This window comes from Phaseolus vulgaris, chromosome 8 (genome assembly GCF_000499845.2).
Source record: "Phaseolus vulgaris cultivar G19833 chromosome 8, P. vulgaris v2.0, whole genome shotgun sequence".
Lineage (NCBI taxonomy): Eukaryota > Viridiplantae > Streptophyta > Magnoliopsida > Fabales > Fabaceae > Phaseolus > Phaseolus vulgaris.
The window spans coordinates 54,403,063-54,426,943 of record NC_023752.2 but is presented as its reverse complement, the minus strand read 5'-3'; the positions used below and the strand labels follow the sequence as shown (position 1 = coordinate 54,426,943).

Here is a 23,881-nt window from a genome sequence, read left to right as displayed (position 1 = left end):
CCTATGTTTAACGGAGATCCTCTTGCTTCACCAATGATCTAAGTCATGTAGACTAAGATATTAGTTGGTGAGAAGCTAAGAGGGAGTTCATACACACCGAGTCCCACTGTAGACACTCGGTATTGGATGTTTGAACTTACCTTGATCCTTTCTATTGGATTCGCTGGTAATCTTTGGGTCAGGTGTTAGTCTCTGGTAGGGGCATACTTAATGAGTCTTCCGGAAGACGAAGTGGGATTGAAATGAAATTCAATGATTGTGATTGAAAATAGATCCATGTGTGGTCTATATGAATGATGGAATTGGTATTGGAATTTTACATGCAATTACTAAAGAAATGTTTATAAATTATTAGTCTAAATTGGTTCTATTTCCATGAATTATGTTATGGATTTTCTTTGCATTAGCTTACCCTTGCTTTTCTTGCTGTGTTTGAACTGCGATGACTGTACTACGTACACGAGCAGATGGTCTTACAAGTGTCGGAGGGTCTGAAGAACTTTAGGGTGTTGATTTTGAAACCTGTATAGTAAATATTTATATTTCTATAAATCCTAATCATGTATTAGGAATGTTTTGAAAAACTCCAAGTTTGTATAGAAACTGGGAGAACTTTGATTGTAATAGTTATATGTAAATTATGGGGTGTTACATTTAATGGTATCAGAGCGGTTCATCCTTAGGATAACCTGAGGGTAGTGGGTTTATTTTGTTTCTCCTGCGTGTAGATTTTTGTTTTAGTCTAGCCTTAAGACTTAGTTAAAAGTTTCTAAAAAGATGTTTGACAAAGTTGTTTTTTTGAAATCTTGTTTGTGTTTGAGTCAAGTTAATTGTTATGAATAAAGATGAAAGTATTAAGAATGAAAAGAATCTTGATAGAGTGGTGAGGGTGCACACTCATGACTAGATCAAGATTATTTTCTATCTTAATTCTAAGTAGCTAGAATACATTTTAGAGATAAGTTTTGATTGGTTTTGTATCTATTTTGTGTGATTATTTCTTTTAAGTTGAATTGTCTTAAAGATGTAGTTGGAAATTTTAGTAATTTCTAACCCAATTCTTTATGTGCTTAGTAGATGGCACGTAGACCACCTACTCCTCCTCCACCAGTAGATATGCCCAACTTAGCTTGGGCAGTAGAGATGATGGCAACAACCTTGCAACAACAGAGTGCTACTATGGCACAACAGCATCAGGCCGCCCTTCATCAATTAGAAACTACTAGATTAGAAGCTGAAGCATCTCAGCTTCATCAACAACCCCATACCTTTAGTCTGGAGGATTTTCTGATTCACAATCCACCCAAGTTTAATGGGAAGGTAAATCTAGATGAAGCAGACCAGTGGGTGAGAGACATAGAAAGAATCTTTGAAGCTAATCAATGCCCTGAAGAGAGAAAGTTATCCTATGCCATTTATGTACTAACTGAAGAAGCTGAATTTTGGTGGATAGGCATGAAGCAAATGACGGAAGACAAAGGAGAAGATGTCACTTGGGAGAACTTCAAAGTAAGATTCCTAGAGGAGTATTTTCCTGATAGTGTCAGATATGCAAAAGAAATTGAATTCATGCAGCTGGAACAAGTAAATCTTTCAGTCACTGAATATGCTACTAGGTTCAAACACCTAGCTAGATTCTACACCCAGACCATGACTGAGGCTTGGAGATGTACAAAATTTGAGTTTGGGTTGAAGCAAGAACTTAAAGAAGTGGTGATTCCTATGTCTATTAGAGATTTCCCTGCACTAGTGGAGAAAGCAAAAGTAGTGGAGAGTTTGAAAAATAGTAGCAGACTTGCTCTGCCTCAAGAGGGAGGACCTTCTAAAAGCATGCCTAAATATGAAGATAGAAAGAAACCTTATTTCAGACCTCAATCTTATAGCAGTGGAAGACCTAGTTCTCAATCACCACCTAGTTTCAGATGTTTTAGATGCGGTGGGCCACATGTTGTTAGATTTTGTCCTCATCCAGTGCCAAACGTTACATGTGGTAGATGCCATAGATATGGTCATGCTATGAAGGACTGTCCTAGCAGACTTCCAATCCCAAATATTACTGGAGTGCAGCAAAATAATAATCAAAAACCCAAAGCTGCTGGCAGAGTTTTTGTTATTAGTGGAGCTGAAGCTTCACAGTCTGATAACCTTGTTAGAGGTATTTGTTCTATCCTTGGAACACAGTTATCTGTATTGTTTGATTCTGGGGCAACCCATTCTTTTATATCTTTTGATTATGCTAAGAAACTTAAGTTGCCAGTCCGAGAATTAGAATTTGAGTTGGTGGTATCTACACCAACAGAAGGTATTATAGTAACTTCTTCCATGTGTGTTGAGTGTCCAGTAATTATAGAAGGGCAGAGATACAAGATCAACACGATTTGTATACCTCTAAAAGATTTAGAGGTTATATTGGAAATGAATTGGTTGTCTGCTAATCATATCCTTATAGATTGTGGTCGGAAGAAGTTAATTTTCCCTAAATTAAAAGGAATGCAGGTTATCTCAGCTCATGAGTTTGAGAGAGAGATACAAGAAGGTGCAGAATGTTTTATGCTCTTGACTTGTTCTATAGTTACTGATAAAGTACAAAAAGATATGTTTGTAGTTCAGGAGTTTATGGATGTATTTCCTGATGAGATTCCTGGACTTCCACCTAAAAGAGAGATAGAGTTTGCAATAGACTTGATTCCTGAAGCAGGTCCTATGTCAATTTCTCCATACCGAATGGCACCATCGAAATTAGCGGAATTGAAGAAACAACTAGCAGACTTATTGGAGAAGCAATTCATTCGACCTAGTGTTTCTCCATGGGGAGCTCCAGTGCTATTAGTGAAGAAGAAAGATGGTTTGTCACGTCTATGCATAGATTACAGACAATTAAACAAGTTAACAATAAAGAATAAATATCCTCTTCCTAGAATTGATGACTTGATGGATCAGTTGCATGGGGCAGTTGTCTTTGCTTTTAAAATATGGAGACATTTTCTTTACGGAGTTAGTTTTAACGTGTTCAGTGATCATAAAAGCTTGAGGTATTTGTTTGATCAGAAGGAACTTAATATGAGGCAGAGGAGGTGGATTGAATTTTTAAAGGACTATGATTTCCAGCTAATATACCATCTTGGGAAGGCAAATGTTGTTGCAGATGCGTTGAGTCGTAAAAAGTTACAAATTTCGTCACTTATGATTAGAGAGCTAGAATTGATTGAAGATTTCAGGAGTATGAATTTGGAGGTTTCCATGTCTTCAAATTGCATTAGTTGTAATACAATTGTTATAACTAATGAATTTCTAGAGAAGGTAAAGGAGAAGCAGTTGTAAGATTCAAAATTGAAGAACTTCATGGGCTTATTAAATACTGACAAAGCTAAAGACTTCTCTTTAGGAGTGGATGGTATTTTGAGATTCAAAAATAGAATATGTATACCAGAAGATAATGAACTAAAGCAAACAGTGTTATCTGAAGGTCATAAAAGCAAACTCAGTTTACATCCAGGAATGACCAAGATGTATCAAGATCTCAAGAAGTCTTATTGGTGGCATGGCATGAAGAATGATGTAGCTAAGTTTGTAGCTACTTATTTGACTTGTCAGAAATCAAAGATTGAACATCAACGGCCTGGAGGCATGTTAACTCAGTTAGACATTCTAGTGTGGAAGTGGGACAGTATCTCAATGGATTTTGTTACCCACTTACCACGTACTTTGCGGAAGTTGGCCCAGATTTACATAGATGAAATAGTCAAATTGCATGGTGTACCCTCCAACATAGTTTCAGATAGAGATCCTAGATTCACCTCCAGATTCTGGCAAACACTTCAAGAAGCTTTGGGGACTAAACTCAGACTTAGTTCAGCATACCATCCTCAGACTGATGGAGAATCAGAGAGAACCATCCAGTCCTTAGAGAATTTGCTTAGGACTTGTGTGTTAGATTATTTGGGCAGTTGGGATGAAATTCTACCATTGGTAGAGTTCACTTACAATAACAGTTACCAAGCTAGCATAGGAATGGCTCCTTTCGAGGCATTGTATGGAAGAAAGTGTAGGACACCTTTGTGCTGGTTTCAGGATGGTGAAAGTGTGTTAGTTGGACTAGAATTAATACAACAAACCAATGAGAAAGTCAAAATGATTCAAGAGAGATTGAAAACATCTCTCAGCAGGCAAAAGTCTTATGCAGATCAAAGAAGAAGACCTTTAGAATTCTCTGCGGACGAGCATGTCGTTTTGAGAGTTACACCGTTCACTGGTGTAGGAAGAGCACTCAAATCCAAGAAATTGACTCCTAAGTTCATAGGACCTTATCAAATTCTTAGGAGAATAGGCCCTGTCGCATATGAAATTGCTTTGCCTCCTCCTTTAGCTAATATTCACGATATTTTCCATGTATCCCAACTAAGAAAGTATGTACATGATCCTAGCCATATTCTAGAGTCTGATTCAATCCAGGTGAAAGAAAATTTCTCATTTGAAGTGAAGCCAATCAGAATTTTAGATTCACAAGTGAAACAACTTCGTGGAAGAAATATCCCCATGGTTAAAGTTTTGTGGGATCACATCTCTAGAGACTCCACTTGGGAAATTGAAGAAGAGATACGAGCATCATACCCTAGTCTCTTTATTTGTAAGTTCATTTTCGAGGACGAAAATTTTTGTAGTTGGAGATAATGTAACAACGTATAAAAAAGAAAGAGAGGATAAAGAAGCAGAACTTTGCCCCCACTGTCACAGACCATTCTTTTCTTTCTTCTTTCTCCCTCCATCTCTCCCTTCCACCTTCTCTCTTAATTTCTCACTCCATACCTCATCTATTTTAGAATATGATCGTACCACGCTGTAGCTGAGGAGTTAAGGAACATTTCTACCCGATCAAATTTTCAAACAGAGTAAGTTCATTTTTACTCTAAAGATCCTTTGTTCTCTGTTTTTCCTTAGGATTTAGTCATCAATCTTGGTGGGGTCAATTGAGAAGTTTAATCCTCTCAACGTATTCTACTATATACTGAATTTTTTTTTCTGTTTGGATAACTTGCATTAGACCCGTAAATTTTGAAGTTTATCCAGACTGTGGGGAACAAAATTCTTGAAGTTGCTTGGAAAGCAAACAATTGAGGTAAGGGAAGCTAAATTTAATTTTTTATAGCACCCTAGGATAGAAGATCTGAATGCGGAAGGGGCGTGGTCCCAATATTGAATTTCTCTTGCAGGGGTGTTATTTGTTTATATATTGTGTGTTTGTTTATATATTATTTAAAATTTATAAATATTATATTTTGAGAGTTTGAGAGTTAAATATTGTTTCTGACGTTGGAAAAGTTCTGGAATGATATGAATTTTTAAATGTTATGTGATTGAATGATATGTATTATATACGAATGATGTAAATTGTATGAAATTGATGTCATACATTTGGGATAATGTATGAGTTGTTGTTTGATGGTACGTTAAGTATGAAAAGCCTATGTTTAACGGAGATCCTCTAGCTTCACTAATGATCTAAGTCATGTAGACTAAGATATTAGGTGGTGAGAAGCTGAGAGGGAGTTCATACACACCGGGTCCCACTGTAGACACTCGGTATTGGATGTTTGAACTTACCCTGATCCTTTCTATTGGATTCGCTGGTAATCTTTGGGTCAGGTGTTAGTCTCTGGTAGGGGCATACTTAATGAGTCTTCCGGAAGACGAAGTGGGATTGAAATGAAATCCAATGATTGTGATTGAAAATAGATCCATGTGTGATCTATATGAATGATGGAATTGGTATTGGAATTTTACATGCAATTACTAAAGAAATGTTTATAAATTATTAGTCTAAATTGGTTCTATTTCCATGAATTATGTTATGGATTTTCTTTGCATTAGCTTACCCTTGCTTTTCTTGTTGTGTTTGAACTGCGATGACTGTACTACGTACACGAGCAGATGATCTTACAGGTGTCGGAGGGTTTAAAGAGCTTTAGGGTGTTGATTTTGAAACCTGTATAGTAAATATTTATATTTCTATAAATCCTAATCATGTATTAGGAATGTTTTGAAAAACTCCAAGTTTGTATAGAAACTGGGAGAACTTTTATTATAATAGTTATATGTAAATTATGGGGTGTTATAAACTGCTATGACGGTACTACGTACACGAGTAGATGATCATATAGGTGTCGAAGAGTTTGAAGGACTTTAGAATGTTGTTTTGAACCTTAGATTGTAAATATTTGTATTTCTATAAGTCATAATCTTCTAATAAGAATATTTTGAAAGAATTCCAAATTTGTAGAGAAACCCGTAGAACTTGTAAAGTAATAGTTAAAAGTATTTTTGGAGTGTTATATTATAGCTATAAATTACTTTATATTCTAAAGTTGGTAACTAGATCCTTGATGTCTAATTAGATACTAATAATTTTTTTATTCTCTAAAATATTATCTAATTTAGGTAATATATTTAATAACTAATTAGCAATTTTAACTTTATCATTTTGTATTAAATGTTTTCTTCTAGTAAAATTTGTTTTTTAATTTATTATTTGTTTGGATATTTTAGTGAGTGAAATAAAATATTATTTTTTACATAATCAATATTTTTTGTATTTCACTAAAATTTTCTTTAAATGTGACTATACTCCTAAAATTAATTTTGCAATAATTTTTATTTAATAACAAAAATTTATATGACATTGTAGTTTAAAAGGAAATTTTAATGACTAAAATAACGTATTACTCCTTCATGTAATCATTCTTAGTCAAATAAAAAAAATGTTAAGATTATTGATAAATTTAAAAGATGTTATTGTAATGTTATTTTAATTACATTAACATTGAAATAAGAACTAAAATCAAGATACTATAAAAATTATTTAGTGAAATAAAATAAAAAGGTTTTACATCAATAATAATATTATATTTCAGTCGCTAAAGTATAAAAGAAAATAATCAAAATCAAAATTAATATATCAAACCAATGTCAATTCTTCTTATTCCAATATTGCTTCTTCCATCACCTTACTTTCCCAACTTTATATATCCTAAATAATTGTATTATCTATTAGATGTGGGTATTACGAAAGTGGACTTTAAGCCTAACTCAACCCCATAAAACCGGCTCATAAGGTTGAGGTTTGCACCCACTTATATACAATGAAAGGCTCTAATCTCTAGTCGATGTGGGATCTCCAACACACCCCCCTCACGCCGAGACTGCCAACTCGTGCGTGAGACTATATATTTTGGGTGGTCCGATAGCGGCCCGATAGCGGGTGGCACGATAGGCCCAACAGAAACACTCGCTAGGATAGGCTCGAAATGGCTCTGATACCATATTAGGAAAGAGTGGACTTTAAGCCTAACTCAACCCCATAAAACCGGCTCATAGGGTTGAGGTTTGCACCCACTTATATACAATGAAAGACTCTAATCTCTAGTCGATGTGGGATCTCCAATTTTATTTTTTTATTTTTAAATATAAAAGAAACTTTTATTCACTTGTCTATTAGAGAGTAAAATACATGGTGTATATATAAGAAAAAGATTAAGACCTAGCTGAAACAGAAAAAGGAAAGTTGGGTCAAACAAACAAAGCCCAATAATTTAAAATAGAAAATTAAATATATTAACAGTGGGCTTCAAAGCCATATGTGTTATTGGATACAAGGGCTTCAAAGATTGCAAGAACATATTTCGAGGATAAATTAGCTTATTACTTCTCACTTTCACAGTAAATTAATTATTGGATGCATTTTAAAATAAAAGCCTTGATTTAATATATTTCAAAATTATGAGAATTAAATTTTAACAATTATAATTAAAACTAAAATTGCACATAAAATATACATACATCAAAATCTAAAAAACGTAAGTTAGGTTTTTTGAAAAATGAGCTTGTAAAAAAAGACTAGAAATTATATAAATCGACTATCATCAATCATAAGAAATATGAAAATCATAAGAAATATGCAAATACTGTTGAAATACTTATTATCCAAGATTAGTAGTTGAAATACTTATTATTCAAAGTTATTTTACTTTTAAAATAAATTTTTGAAACTTTAGAAAACTTATTTGGAATGTAAAGTTACACTTTCAAAATCTTATAAAATTTAGTTATAAAATATATTAAAACTATATAATTTTTAATTATTTATTTATAAATAAATTTAACTATATTTATTTATTGAAGTTTGAAAAATTTGAAGTGTTTTATTGAGGTTCTATATTAAAATTTTGTTGGAATTTAACGAAGGTTAAAAAAATCTCAATTATTTTACTGGGTTTTAAAATAAACTTTTGAAATTTAACGAACGTACAAAAACTTCCATTATTTTAATGAGGTTTTAGAATAAACTTTGAAAGTTAACGAATGTTAAAAAAACTTCCGTTAATTAAATTAATTTCTAGAATTATATTAACTGCCGCTAAATAAACTCCATTAAAACTCCTTTAAAACTCTTTTATTATTTTTTTAATTGCGCATTTACTTTCCATTTTTATAATTAGTTGTTTGACAATTACAATAAAAATTCTTCCCACCACAGTACCATTCTTTTTCTTTCTCTCTCCCTCCATATTTTTTTCTCTCCCTCCCTCCTAATTTTCTCTCCCAAACTTCATCTATTCTAGAATCTGATCATATAAGTTCATTTTTACTCTAAATATCCTTTGTTCTCTGTTTTTTCTAGGATTTAGTCATCAATCTTGGTGGGCTCAGTTGAAGCTTGCCCAAACTGGGGAATAAAATTCTAAAAGTTGCTTGGAAAAAAAGCAATTGAGGTAAGGGAAGCTAAATTTAATTTTTAATAGCACCCTAGGATAGAAGATCTGAATGTGGAAGGGACGTGGTCCCAATATTCAATTTCTCTTGAAGGGATGTTGTGTGTTTATTTATATTGGGTTGTTTGTTTATATATTATTTAAATTTGTGGAAATATTGGGTTTTGATGATTTAGTATTAAAGTGTTATTTTTTTTATGTCAAATAAACTTTTGAATATTGTGGATAACTTTTTGAATGATATTGTATGACAGAATGGTATGGAATTGAATTCATACATTTGGGATAATGTATGAACTGATGTTTGTTGTGTATTAAGTATTGATGCCTATGTGGTAACAGACTAAGATATCAGGTGGTGAGAAGCTGATGGGGGAGTTCATGCACACCGTGACATATGAGATGCACGGCTTGGGTTGTATTGAACTTACCCTGATCCTTTCTGTTGGATTCGCTGGTAATCTTTAGATCAGGTGTTAGTTTCTGGTATGACTTACTTAATACGGGTCTTCCGGAAGAAGTTGTTTGTTGAATATCTTGGATGTGTAGATCCATGTGAGATCTATGTGATTGAGATTGTATAATTTGAGAAATTGATCATTGGTTTTCTCTTTTGATTTAATTGTGTATATTATAAAATTCTATTTTCACTAGCTTACCCTTGCTTTTCTTGCTGTGTTTGAACTGCAATGACTGTACTACGTACACAAGCGGATGATCTTACAGGTGTCTGAGATGATCTTACATGTGTCTGAGATGATCTCTCAGGTGTCTGAGATGATCTCTCAGGTGTCTGAGATGATCTCTCAGGTGTCTGAGATGATCTCTCAGGTGTCTGAGATGATCTCTCAGGTGTCTGAGATGATCTCTCAGGTGTCTACGGATTTTGAAACTTATATCGTAAATATTTGTATTTCTTTTAAATTAATTATAAAATAATGATAAGTATATACATATTTACCATGTCTCGTTCTCGTCACTACTTTTTCCTTCAAAATTTAACATTATTAAAATATATTTAATTTATTAAATAACTAAAACTTATATTTAAGGCCAATTACAATCCCATAAATGCTAACAAAATTCAATAAATCTTTCATATCACTAGCATAATTAAAAAAACATATTATTTTTAAAATTTTAAAAGTAAAAATAAAAATCAAATGCATGACATCTGCATGTTTCGCACAATAAATATGAGAAATTAAATGCTGAAAACAACCATAAATTCTAATAAATTCCAGCGTCATCACAAAAGACATTGAAACAAAACAGGGATATGAATAATAAATATTTACAACCTATATACTTCACCATTTTCGGTGAAACTTAAAAAAAATAATACCTCTAAGAACTAAATTAAAATTCCTAAATAATGCTAAATATTTAGATCCCATACAGACACACAAATAAATATATATATATATATATATAATATACAATTTTTTATAACTTTTTTATGATTTTTTTACTTTCACACCATATCTATTTATTTTTTTGTAAAAGCTATTTTATTAATTAATATTTTTATTTTGATAACTGAAAAATAATAATTAAACACACACCAAATAAATCTGTGTTTTCACTGGTGAATAGATAAAGAAAATAAAGATAGTGGAAATTTCACGGTTCGATCATTTGTGTACTAAATTTCATTAGCATAATAGGTAGATTATATCTTGTTATAATATATTCACACATTTAATTATTTGAGGTTTTCAATAATATTTAATGAAAAAAAAAGGTAAATACAAATAATGTCTTCGGAATTTGCTATGAAGTGTATCATATTTTCGGATAAATGAAATTATAATTCTTCATAATTTCAATATCTAATTTTTTAATTCATGATTATTATTTTATTTAATCTTCTAATATAAAAAAAAATTCATGTTCATGAAATAAACGTGAACTATGAGTGCATGAAAGTAGCAAGAGTTGAAAGGTATTGATTGAAGGAAAATGACAAAATGAACCGAACAAAACCAATGCTTTTGCCATTTTTTTTTGGCAGCTAGCAAAAACTACAACTCATGTCATCAAAGGTTGACAATGGTGCACACCTATCCCTATATATACCTAATACCTTTCTTCCATTTATCATAATCAAAACACATCAATTCTTGAAAATGAAGAACGTGTTTGTAGCTTTTTTAGCTTTGCTAATTGTTCTGGTAGTTGCAGTTGCAGCTTCAGAGGTAGAGGTCACAACCTCAGGGCCTCCAAGATCTTCTGATGTAACTGCAGGTCCAAAACCACCATCTCATGCAACTGCAGGTCCAAAACCACCATCTTGTGCACAAAAAACAGTTATTATAGCTTCAGGACCACCAAAATCAATTCATGAAATTTCAGGACCAAGGGCTTCAGGACCTCCGAAGTCAACAATTAAGGAATCAAGTGGATCAAAAACAGTTATTATAGCTTCAGGACCACCAAAATCAATTCATGAAATTTCAGGACCAAGGGCTTCAGGACCTCCGAAGTCAACAATTAAGGCATCAAGTGGATCAAAAACAGTTATTATAGCTTTAGGACCACCAAAAGCAATTCATGAAATTTCAGGACCAAGGGTTTCAGGACCTCCGAAGTCAACAATTAAGGCATCAAGTGGATCAAAAACAGTTATTATAGCTTCAGGACCACCAAAATCAATTCATGAAATTTCAGGACCAAGGGCTTCAGGACCTCCGAAGTCAACAATTAAGGCATCAAGTGGATCAAAAACAGTTATTATAGCTTCAGGACCACCAAAATCAATTCATGAAATTTCAGGACCAAGGGCTTCCGGACCTCCGAAGTCAACAATTAAGGCATCAAGTGGATCAAAAACAGTTATTATAGCTTCAGGACCACCAAAAGCAATTCATGAAATTTCAGGACCAAGGGCTTCAGGACCTCCAAAGTCAACAATTAAGGCATCAAGTGCACAAAAAATAGTTATTATAGCTTCAGGACCACCAAAAGCTTAAATTACAACTTTAGGACCACCAAAAGCAACTCAAAGCAAAGAAGATAATAATATGTAGTAAATAACGACGTTCGAAAGTTAGTTTCTTTAAAAAATAAAATAGTTGTTTGAAAATATATATGAAATGAACATTTGAGTTACAAATAATATATAACTTTTTAAATATTTTATGTGCCTTGACCTACATCTTTGTCACATAGATTAATTGTATGTAATGAAGAAGAAGCTATAATAATAGAATAATACACACCAAAAATTAACTTTGCCTTTTCTCAACATGAGAAAATAAGCATTATACAATTATTTTTTTCACTTAACTTTCATCATAGAGAACCACCAAAATGAATGAGTATGAGTTTCTTCTCTAACCATATTTAACGTGTCTAATTCTCTCATTAGTTCACTTGTGAGACAATCAAATGTAAACCAATAAATGATAATAAGTATAATAAATTAAAAAAAAAACTAAATTTGAAGTTATAATATATCAGTAACATTCTAACTTATGGTCTCTGTGAAAGACAAATAATTATTTATTGTGTTACATTACTCATTTTAATAATGATGTTTGAAATTTATTGTTTTTTTATCAACAAAAAATAAATTAAATTGAAAATGGGACACTTCAGGAGTGTCCCCACCCTTATATACATACCTCCCATTTAACTAGCATTTACACGTGTAACTGAATTATTATAACCAGATAAGCATCAATCATTGCATATGCTTCTTAAGGGTTAAAATCTTGCATGTGTAAATGCAACTTCACAGATAAAACAGATAATACAAATATACCACATACAAGGGTCCCTAAGCACACTTCATGACCTTAACAGAATTTGAAATTTATTGTATAAAGATATTATTCATTTATTATTACTGCGCATATACTATATTTATATTTCATATTTATCATATTTTATATATGTTTTGTATACCATTGTGGCTAAGCTTTTTAGTATGCTCTTTATGATTTTTATCTATTTTTTTATATATTTTTTTAGTTTAATGTTTAGAGTTATAATTTTTGAAACCTACCACTGAATCTTTTAAAACATTTCAAATTAAAAAGCACATTAGTTTGAACAATGGTGAATGGTGTCATTAGACTAGATCGAATAATGTCTTTCTTCACTACACTAAGTTTAGACAAAAAAATTAAAAATATTGTCTAAAGGAAAAAAAATGTTGTCTTAGTTTTAGGAAAAACAATTTGATAATGGGTTTTCAGTTGTGGACTTAGGTTATAAGCAACCTTTTTTTCTTGTGACCGCTTTCAAAATCGTTGTCTTATACTGGTAGAATAGACAACACTTTTATGTTAATGTTTAGGAAATGATTTTTTAAGTGTTGCATTTACATTACTATTTGTTATAGGGAATCAAACCTAGGTCTTATGAGTAAACATAAAACCTATAACTACTACACCAAACAAAATTTGTTGTCAAATTATGATTATTATTACTCTTATTATGATTATTATTATTCTTCTTATTTTGATTATTATTATTGTTGTTATTGATAATAATAATATTATTACTATTTTTAATATTTTTATTACTATTAATAATAATATTGTTATATAGTGATTCATAAGCCACATTTGTAAAAATGTTGTCTTTTCCACTTTTATGCCACAATTAAATGGATGTGACCACTTTTTTGCGAGAATTTTATTGTTTAGCTTACATATTCTAAAGAAAATACTTAAAAAATTGTAGTTTAAATAATTAACAATTTTACAAACATGGTCTTTGCTAGTTCTCACACTACATTTGTAAAATCATTGTCTTTTCTATGTTTAAGGAACAATTATATAAGTCTGACCTAGTTCAGTGTGACTACGTTCTTGCGTCTATGCATATGATTTATTAAATCCAAACAAATAATAAGTATTGTCTAAATTACCCATAATTTAGAAAATTGGGCCTAAAATGTTGTTTACAACACCCACATTTTAAAAGGTGTTGTCTATAATTGTACAAATTTTATTAACCCGTTGCTTGAAATAAAGAGACAACATTTTCCCCGTATACTTTGAGTCAAAGTCAAATAAATCTTATTATGTAGCCAACAATTAAAAACTATTACTTATTCGTATTTTAGGCAACACTTTTTAAACCATTAACATGTCAGCGTGACCTGAAGTAAAAAATAGTGTAATGGTTTAAAGTCTAAAGAATTTGCATAAAAAAATATTCTAACTTTTTGGTGTCCCAGTGAAAGTAAAACACATATATACAACTTGAAATTAAAAAACAAACGGCCTTGCTATATAAGGTGATGAGAAGCTCAAGGAGGAATTCTTTCACTCTATGAAATGTGCAATTTTGCGATTTGGGTTGTAATGAAACTTACCATCATTCACTATTTTTAGGTTCGTTTGTAAACAAAAACATTGGTTTGAATCAAATGTTAATCTCAATGATATATACTCATGATGAGTTTTGTAGAAAGTATCAATTGTTGTTTCATTTGTTGAATATCTTTTTATATATATATATATATATATATATATATATGGTATTTATGGTTTTGTGTTTGATGGAATATATTGCTAATTTGAATATTATATATATATATATATATATATAAAAAGTTCTAAAAGATATTAAAGATATATTTTAAATTATTTTAAAAACAAAGTTGTATAATATATACACTACAAGAAATAATAATATTAGCCTCTCCAAAAGAATCCACACAATAACAGTAAAAGGGAGACACTAAATTGATACTTAGAGTGAGTTTAGTGTCCAATTAAGTTGACACTAATTCAAAGGTTGTTAATGAATTAGTGGGGACTATGGGGAACACAACTATTTTTTTTTTATGATTTTAGTGTCTATTTAAAACCTCTTTGTCCACACTATTTAATTAATATTTAATTTTGTGTCTCAATTATGTAGGATTTGGAGACACTAATAATAGTGTTCAAAACCTTAGAAAATTTAATTATAAAATTATTAAAACTATATAATTTTTAATTATTTATTTATAAATAAATTTAACTATATTTATTGAAGTTTGAAAAATTTGAAGTGTTTTATTGAGGTTTTATATTAAAAAATCTTTGAAATGTAACGAAGGTTAAAAAAACCTCAATTATTTTGCTGAGGTTTTAAAATAAACTTTCGAAATTTAACGAAGGTAAAAAAACTTTGGAAGGTAACGAATGTAAAAAAAAACTTCCGTTAATTAAATTAATTCCTAGAATTGTATTAACTCCCGCTAAATAAACTCCATTAAAACTCTTTTATTATTTTTTTAATTGAGCATTTACTTTCCATTTTTATAATTAGTTGTTTGAGAATTACAACAAAAATTTATGAGGTTTATTAAAGTTTTAAAAATAATAATTGATTCTTCTCTTAATAGTGTAAAACCTTTTTTTTTTTAAATATAAGAGTTGCTTAAAAGTAAAATATTCTTTTAATATAGATGATATATAAATTGGTTAAAAATAAAAACTAATTTATAAATAAAAAATAATTAAATCTATAAAAGAAAATGATTTATAAATTTTTTTTTCTAAATTTAAGTAATTTATTGTGTAGGATTTATATTAAAATAATTTTTATTTATAGTCAATCACGTATGAGTGACAAATGAACTCATTTTGAGGTGTATTTTAAGAATTCATCATAATTTTGGTAGAAAATATTTGTATTAATCGTGTACCACTCTGGATATGAGAAATACCTTTTAAATTAATTATAAAATAATGATAAGTATATACATATTTACCATGTCTCGTTCTCGTCACTACTTTTTCCTTCAAAATTTAATATTATTAAAATATATTTAATTTATTAAATAACTAAAACTTATATTACTTAAGGCCAATTACAATCCCATCAATGCTAACAAAATTCAATAAATCTTTCATATCACTAGCATAATTAAAAAAACATTATTTTTTAAATTTTAAAAGTAAAAATAAAAATCAAATGCATGACATCTGCATGTTTCGCACAATAAATATGAGAAATTAAATAGTGTAAACAAACATAAATTCTAATAAATTCCTGCGTCATCACAATTCAAAGATTTTGAAACAAAACAGGGATATGAACAATAAATATTTACAACCTATACTTCACCATTTTCAATGAAACTTAAAAAAAATAATACCACTAAGAACTAAATTAATATTCCTAAATAATGCCGAATATTTAGACCACACTCCAGTCATTCTGATATATAAAATATACAATTTTTTATAATTTTTTTATGATATATATATATATATATATATATATTTCTTTACTTTCACATGATATCTATTTTTTTATGAAAAATATTTTATTAATTAATATTTTAATTTTGATAACTGAAAAAATAATAATTAAACACACACCCAATAAATCTGTGTAAATAGATAAAGAAAATAAAGATAGTGGAAATTTCACAGTTCGATCATTTGTGTACTGAATTTCATTAGCATAATAGGTAGATTATATCTTGTTATGTTAATTATTTGAGGTTTTCAATAATATTTATTGAATAAAGGTAAATGCAAATAATGTCTTTGGAATTTGCTATGAAGTGTATCCTATTTTCCGATAAATGATATTATAATTCTTCATAATTTCAATAACTATGTTTTTAATTCATGATTATTATTTTTCTTAATCCTCTAATATCAGAAAAATTAAATTCGTCTTCATGAAACAAACGTGAACTATGAATGCATGAAAAAAAACCATTGAAAGGTGTTGAAGGAAAATGACAAAATGAACCGAACAAAATCAAGGCTTTTGCCATTTTTTTTGGCAGCATAGCAAAGTTTTGTTAACTACAACTCATTTCATCAAAGGTTGACAATGGTGCACACCTATCCCTATATATACTTAATACCTTTCTTCCATTTATCATAATCAAAACACATGTATTCTAGAAAATGAAGAATATGTTTGTAACTTTTGTAACTTTGTTAATTGTTCTGGTAGTTGCAGTTGCAGCTTCAGAGGTAGAACCTCAGGGCCTCCAAAATCAACAAGAACATCAGGTCCACCAACACCATCTCATGCAATTTCAGGTCCTCCAAGATCCTCTTATGTAACTTTAGGTCCACAACCATCATCTCATGCAACTTCAGGTCCCCGAAGTCAACAATTAAGACATCATGTCCACCAAAAGTACATATTACAACTTTAGGATCACCAAAAGCAACTCATGAAATTCTAGGACCAAGGGCTTCAGGACCTCCAAAGACATCAAATACAATTTTAGGTTCAGAAACAGATAGAATTCCAAGACCTCCAAGGTCAACAATTAAAGCATCATGTCCACCAAAAAGCACAGATTACAACTTCAAGACCACCAAAAGCAACTCATGAAAGTCTAGGACCAAGGGCTTTAGGACCTCCAAAGACATCAAATACAATGTTAGGTTCAGAAACAGATAGAATTCCAAGACCTCCAAGGTCAACAATTAAAGGATCATGTCCACCAAAAGCAAAAATTACAACTTCAGGTCCACCAAAAGCAACTTATGAAATTCTAGGACCAAAAGCTTCAGGACCTCCAAAGTCAACAATTGGAGCATCAGGTCCTCCAAAAGAATAAATTACAACTTCAGGACCACTAAAATAACTCAACAAATGAGATAATATATGTAGTAAATAATGATGTTTGAAAGTTAATTTCTTTTATAAAAAATAAAATAGTTATTTGAAAAGATATATGAAATAAGCATTTGAGTTACAAATAATATATAATTTTTAAAATATTTTATGTACCTTAATCTACATTACTATTTTAATAAGGATGTTTGAAATTTATTGTAGAAAAATATTATTCATTTATTATTACTGTTCATATACCATATTTATATTTTATATTTATCGTATTTTATATATGTTTTGTATACCATTGTGGCTAAGCTTTTTAGTGTGTTCTTTATGATTTTAATCTATTTTTTATTGTTTTTATATTTTTATTTTATGTTTAGAGTTATATTTTTTGAAACCTATAACTGAATCTTTTAAAACATTTCAAATTAAAAATACATTAGTTTGAACAATCGTGAAAGGTGTCATGGAACTAGATCGAATAATGTTTTTCTTCACTACATGAATTTTAGACAAAAACTAAAAAAATGTTGTTTAAAGTAAAAAAAATCGTTATCTTAATTTTAGGGAAAAAAATTATAATGGTTTTTCAATTGTGAAGTTTGTAGTTGTAGAGTTAGGTCATATGCAACTATTTTTTTCCTATGACCAAACCTGCTTTCAAAATAGTTGTCTTATATTGGTATAATAGACAATACTTTTGTGTTAATGTTTTAGGAAAAGATTTTTTAAGTGTTGCATTTACATTACGGTTTGTTATACGGAATCAAACTTAGGTCCCATGAGTAAACATATAACTTGTAACCACTACACCATCATACAAAATTTGTTGTCAAATTATGATTATTATTACTCTTATTAAAATTATTATTATTCTTATTTTGATTATTATTATTGTTATTGTTTTTATTGACAATAATAATAATAATAATATTTTTATTATTATTAATATTACTATTGTTATTATATTCATAAGTCACATTTGTAAAAATGTTGTCTTCTTCACTTTTATGCCACAATTATATGTTCGTGACTGTAACACCCCATAATTTACATATAACTATTACAATACCGGTTCTACATATTTCTATACAAGCTTACAGTTTTTCAAAACATTCCTAATACGTGATTAAGACATATAGAAATACAAATATTTACAATATAAGTTTCAAAATCAACGCCTTAAAACTCTTCTGATCCTCAGACACCTGTAAGATCATCTGCTCGTGTACGTAGTACAGTCATCGCAGTTCAAACACAACAAGAAAAGCAAGGGTAAGCTAGTGAAAATAGAATTTTATAATATACGCAATTAAATCAAAAGAGAAAACCAAGTTACATGATCAATTTCTCAAATTATACAATCTTCTTCAAATCCCAACATTAAAACAATCACATGGATCTACAGATCCAAAATATTCAACAAACAACGTCTTCCGGAAGACCCGTATTAAGTAAGTCCTACCAGAGACTAACACCTGATCCAAAGATTACCAGCGAATCCAATAGAAAGGATCTGGATAAGTTCAATACAACCCAAGTCGTGCATCTCATATGTCACGGTGTGCATGAACTCCCCCATCAGCTTCTCACCACCTGATATCTTAGTCTATGTGACTTAGATCATCAGTGAAGCTCGGAGATCTCTGTTACCACATAGGCATCAATACTTAATACACATCAAACATCAATCCATACATTATCCCAAATGTATGAATTCAATTCCACACCATTTCATCATACAATATCATTCAAAAATTGATCCACAATATTCAAAAGTCTATTTGACATGAAAAAAATAACACTTTAATACTAAATCATCAAAATATAATATTTTTACAAATTTAAATAATATACAAACAAACAACCTAATATATAAACACACAACATTCTTGCAAGAGAAATTGAATATTGGGACCACGTCCCTTCCGCATTCAGATCTTCTATCCTAGGGTGCTATTAAAAATTAAATTTAGCTTCCCTTACCTCAATTGCTTGCTTTCCAAGCAACTTTTAGAATTTTATTCCCCACCGTTTGGATAAGCTTCAAGATTTACGGGCCTAATGCAAATTATCCAAACAGAACAAAATTTCAGTATATAATAGAATAAGTTGAGAGGATTAAACTTCTCAACTGACCCTACCAAGATTGATGACTAAATCCTAAGGAAAAACAGAGAACAAAGGATATTTAGAGTAAAAATAAACTTACTCTGTTTGAAAATCTGATCGGGTAGAAATGTTCCTTAACTCCTCTGCTACAGCGTGGTATGATCAGATTCTAAAATAGATGAGGTATGAAGTGAGAAATTAAGAGAGAAGGGAGACGAGAGAAGTTGGTAGAGAGAGAAAGTGATTTGGAAGAATGAAGAAGAAAGTGATAGTGTGGGCACGCTGTTTCTGCTTTTTTTTAAAAAAAGTGTCGTTACATTATCTCCAACTACAAAAATGTTCGTCCTCGAAAATGAACTTACCAAGAAAGAGATTAGGGTATGATGCTCGTATCACCTCTTCAATTTCCCAAGTGGAATCTCTAGAGGTGAGATCCCACAATACTTTCACCATGGGAATACTTCTTCCACGAAGTTGTTTCACTTGTGAATCTAAAATTCTGATTGACTTCACTTCAAACGACAAATTTTCTTTGACCTGGATGGAATCAGACTCTAGAATGTGGCTAGGATCAAGTACATACTTTCTTAGCTGGGATACATGGAAAATATTGTGAATGTTAGCTAAAGAAGGAGGCAAAGCAATTTCATAAGCCACAGGGCCTATTCTCCTGAGAATTTGATAAGGTCCTATGAACTTAGGAGTCAATTTCTTGGATTTTAGTGCTCTTCCTACACCAGTGAATGGTGTAACTCTTAAAAAGACATGTTCACCCGCAGAGAATTCTAAAGGTCTTCTTCTTTGATCTGCATAAGATTTTTGTCTGCTGAGAGATGTTTTCAATCTTTCTTGAATCATTTTGACTTTCTTATTGGTTTGTTGTATTAATTCTGGTCCAATTAACACACTTTCACCATCCCGAAACCAGCACAGAGGTTTCCTGCACTTTCTTCCATACAATGCCTCGAAAGGAGCCATTCCTATGCTAGCTTGGTAACTGTTATTGTAAGTGAACTCTACCAAAGGTAGAATTTCATCCCAACTGCCCAAATGATCTAACACACAAGTCCTAAGCAAATCCTCTAACGACTGGAAAGTTCTCGCTGATTGTCCATCAGTCTGAGGATGATATGCTGAACTAAGTCTGAGTTTATTCCCCAAAGCTTCTTGAAGCGTTTGCCAGAATCTGGAGGTGAATCTGGGATCTCTATCTGAAACTATGCTGGAGGGTACACCATGCAATCTGACTATTTCATCTATGTAAATCTGGGCCAACTTCCGCATAGAGATTCTCAAGTCTATAGGTAGGAAGTGTGTCGTCTTTGTCAACCTGTCCACTATGACCAAAACAGAGTCATGCTTCCTCAAAGTACGTGGTAAGTGGGTAACAAAATCCATTGAGATACTACCCCACTTCCACACTGGAATGTCTAACTGAGTTAACATGCCTCCAGGTCGTTGATGTTCAATCTTTGATTTCTTTGAAACCCTAAACCCTAAACCCTAAGCAAATTCTCTAAGGACTGGATGGTTCTCTCTGATTCTCCATCAGTCTGAGGATGGTATGCTGAACTAAGTCTGAGTTTAGTCCCCAAAGCTTCTTGAAGTGTTTGCCAGAATCTGGAGGTGAATCTAGGATCTCTATCTGAAACTATGTTGGAGGGTACACCATGCAATTTGACTATTTCATCTATGTAAATCTGGGCCAACTTCCGCAAAGTACGTGGTAAGTGGGTAACAAAATCCATTGAGATATTGTCCCACTTCCACACTGGAATGTCTAACTGAGTTAACATGCCTCCATGCCGTTGATGTTCAATCTTTGATTTCTGACAAGTCAAGCAAGCAACTACAAACTTAGCTCCATCATTCTTCAGGCCATGCCACCAATAAGACTTCTTGAGATCTTGATACATCTTGGTCATTCCTAGATGTAAACTGAGTTTGCTTTTATGACCTTCAAATAACATTGTTTGCTTTAGTTCATTATCCTCTGGTATGCATATTCTATTTTTGAATATCAAAATACCATCCACTCCTAAAGATAAGTCTTTAGCTTTGTTAGTATTTAATAAGCCCATAAAGTTCTTCAATTTTGAATCTTCCAACTGCTTCTCCTTCACCTTCTCCAGAAATTCATTAGTTATAACAAGGGTATTACAACTAATGCAATTTGAAGACATGGAAACCTCCAAATTCATACCCCTGAAATATTCAATCAATGTTAACTCTCTAATCATAAGCGAAGACATTTGTATCTTTTTACGACTCTATGCATCTGCAACAACATTTGCCTTCCCAGGATGATATATTAGCTGGAAATCATAGTCTTTTAAAAATTCAATCCATCTCCTCTGCCTCATATTCAACTCCTTCTGATCAAACAAATACTTCAAGCTTTTATGATCACTAAACATATTAAAACTAACTCCGTAAAGAAAATGTCTCCATATTTTTAAAGCAAAGACAACTGCTGCCAATTCTAGATCATGAGTTGGATAATTTCTTTCATGCACCTTTAACTGACGAGAAGCGTAGGCAACAACTTTCTTATTCTGCATCAGAACACAACCCAATCCCTGATAGGAAGCATCACAGAAAACTTCAAAAGACTGATTGGTATCAGAGATTGTCAATACAGGAGCATTAGTCAACCTTCTTTTCAACTCTTCAAAGCTTTTCTCACATTGTTCAGTCCATGCAAAAGGATGATCCTTTCTAGTCAATTGGGTCAAAGGAGCCACTATTTTAGAAAAGCCTTCTATAAATCTCCTGTAATATCCTGCTAACCCGACAAAGTTTCTAATTTCTGTAACTGTTTTAGGACGTTCCCACTGAAGTACAACCTCCACTTTAGAAGGATCTACTGATATTCCATGTGCAGAGATGACATGTCCTAAAAATTGTATTTCTGACATCCAGAAGTCACATTTTGAAAGTTTAGCATATAACTGTTTTTCTCTCAAAATGTTCAGGACGATTCTAAGATGTTCTGCATGTTCTTCCCTTGTACGAGAATATATCAAGATATCATCTATGAACACTACCACAAACTTATCAAGAAAAGGTCTGAATATCCGATTCACATAATCCATGAAAATAGCTGGAGCATTAGTCACCCCAAATGGCATAACTAGAAATTCATAGTGACCATACCTTGATCTAAAAGCAGTCTTCTGAACATCTTCCGCTTTCACTGAAATTTGGTGATAACCTGAGCGCAGATCTATCTTAGAAAAGACAACTGCCCCATGCAACTGATCCATCAAGTCATCAATTCTAGGAAGAGGATATTTATTCTTTATTGTCAACTTCTTTAATTGTCTGTAATTTATGCATAGACGTGACGAACCATCTTTCTTCTTCACTAATAGCACTGGAGCTCCCCATGGAGAAACACTAGGTTGAATGAATTGCTTTTCCAATAAGTCTTCTAGTTGTTTCTTCAATTCAGCTAACTCCGTTGGTGCCATCCGATATGGAGAAATTGACACAGGGCCTGCTCCGGGAATCAAGTCTATTGCAAACTCTATCTCTCTTTTAGGTGGAAGTCCAGGAATCTCATCAGGAAATACATCCATAAACTCCTGAACTACAAACATATCTTTTTGTACTTTATCAATAACTATAGAACAAGCCAAGAGCATAAAACATTCTGCACCTTCTCGTATCTCTCTCTCAAACTTATGAGCTGAGATAACCTGCATTCCTTCTAATTTAGGGAAAATTAACTTCTTCCGACCACAATCTATAAGGATATGATTAACAGACAACCAATCCATTCCCAATATAACCTCCAAATCTTTTAGAGGTATACAAATCATGTTGATCTTGTATCTCTGCCCATCTATAATTACTGGACACTCAGCACACATGGAAGAAGTTACTATAATACCTTCTGTTGGTGTAGATACCACGAACTCAAATTCTAATTCTCGGACTGGCAACTTAAGTTTCTTAGCACAATCAAAAGATATAAAAGAATGGGTCGCCCCATAATCAAACAATACAGATAACTGTGTTCCAAGGATAGAACAAATACCTCTAACAAGGCTATCAGAGTGTGAAGCTTCAGCTCCACTAATAGCAAAAACTCTACCAACAACTTTGGGTTTTTGATTACTATTTTGTTGTACTTGCTGCACTCCGCCAAAATTTGGAGCTCCCAATTGGAAACGACAGTCTTTTGTTGCATGACCATACCTGTGACATCTATCACATGTCACATTTGACACTAGATGAGGGCAAAATCTAACAACATGTGGCCCACCACATCGAAAACATCTGAAACTAGGTGGTGATTGAGAACTGAGTCTTCCACTACTATAAGATTGAGGTTTGAAATAAGGTTTCTTTCTATCTTCATATTTAGGTATGCTTTTAGAAGGTCCTCCCACTTGAGGCTTAGCAAGTCTGCTACTACTTTTCAAACTCTCCACTACTTTTCAATCTCTCCA

The 23,881-nt window shown here is 31.7% G+C and overlaps 1 protein-coding gene and 1 long non-coding RNA gene across 2 annotated transcripts; one reads left to right on the top strand and one right to left on the bottom strand.

Annotated features, from left to right (window-relative positions):
* Positions 1-1,077: 1,077 nt before the first annotated feature.
* Positions 1,078-3,321, top strand: LOC137825361 (uncharacterized). Its single transcript, XM_068631033.1, has 4 exons — positions 1,078-1,526; positions 1,734-2,155; positions 2,606-2,799; positions 3,049-3,321. The coding sequence occupies exons 1-4, from the start codon at positions 1,078-1,080 to the stop codon at positions 3,319-3,321; spliced, it is 1,338 nt and encodes a 445-aa protein (XP_068487134.1).
* A 15,040-nt stretch (positions 3,322-18,361) lies between these two features.
* Positions 18,362-19,684, bottom strand: LOC137826495 (uncharacterized). Its single transcript, XR_011083509.1, has 3 exons — positions 19,525-19,684; positions 19,299-19,373; positions 18,362-18,532 (listed from the first exon to the last, which is right to left on the bottom strand). It is a non-coding gene; the product is annotated as an uncharacterized lncRNA (long non-coding RNA).
* Between the last annotated feature and the right edge of the window lie 4,197 nt (positions 19,685-23,881).

Coding starts and splice junctions, on each gene's coding strand:
- LOC137825361 (XM_068631033.1), top strand. CDS start 1,078: ATGGCACGTAGACCACCTACTCCTCCTCCACCAGTAGATATGCCCAAC. Junction 2,156..2,605: donor GTCTGATAACCTTGTTAGAG/GTATTTGTTCTA, acceptor ATATGTTTGTAG/TTCAGGAGTTTATGGATGTA. Junction 2,800..3,048: donor AGCAATTCATTCGACCTAGT/GTTTCTCCATGG, acceptor TTGTTTGATCAG/AAGGAACTTAATATGAGGCA.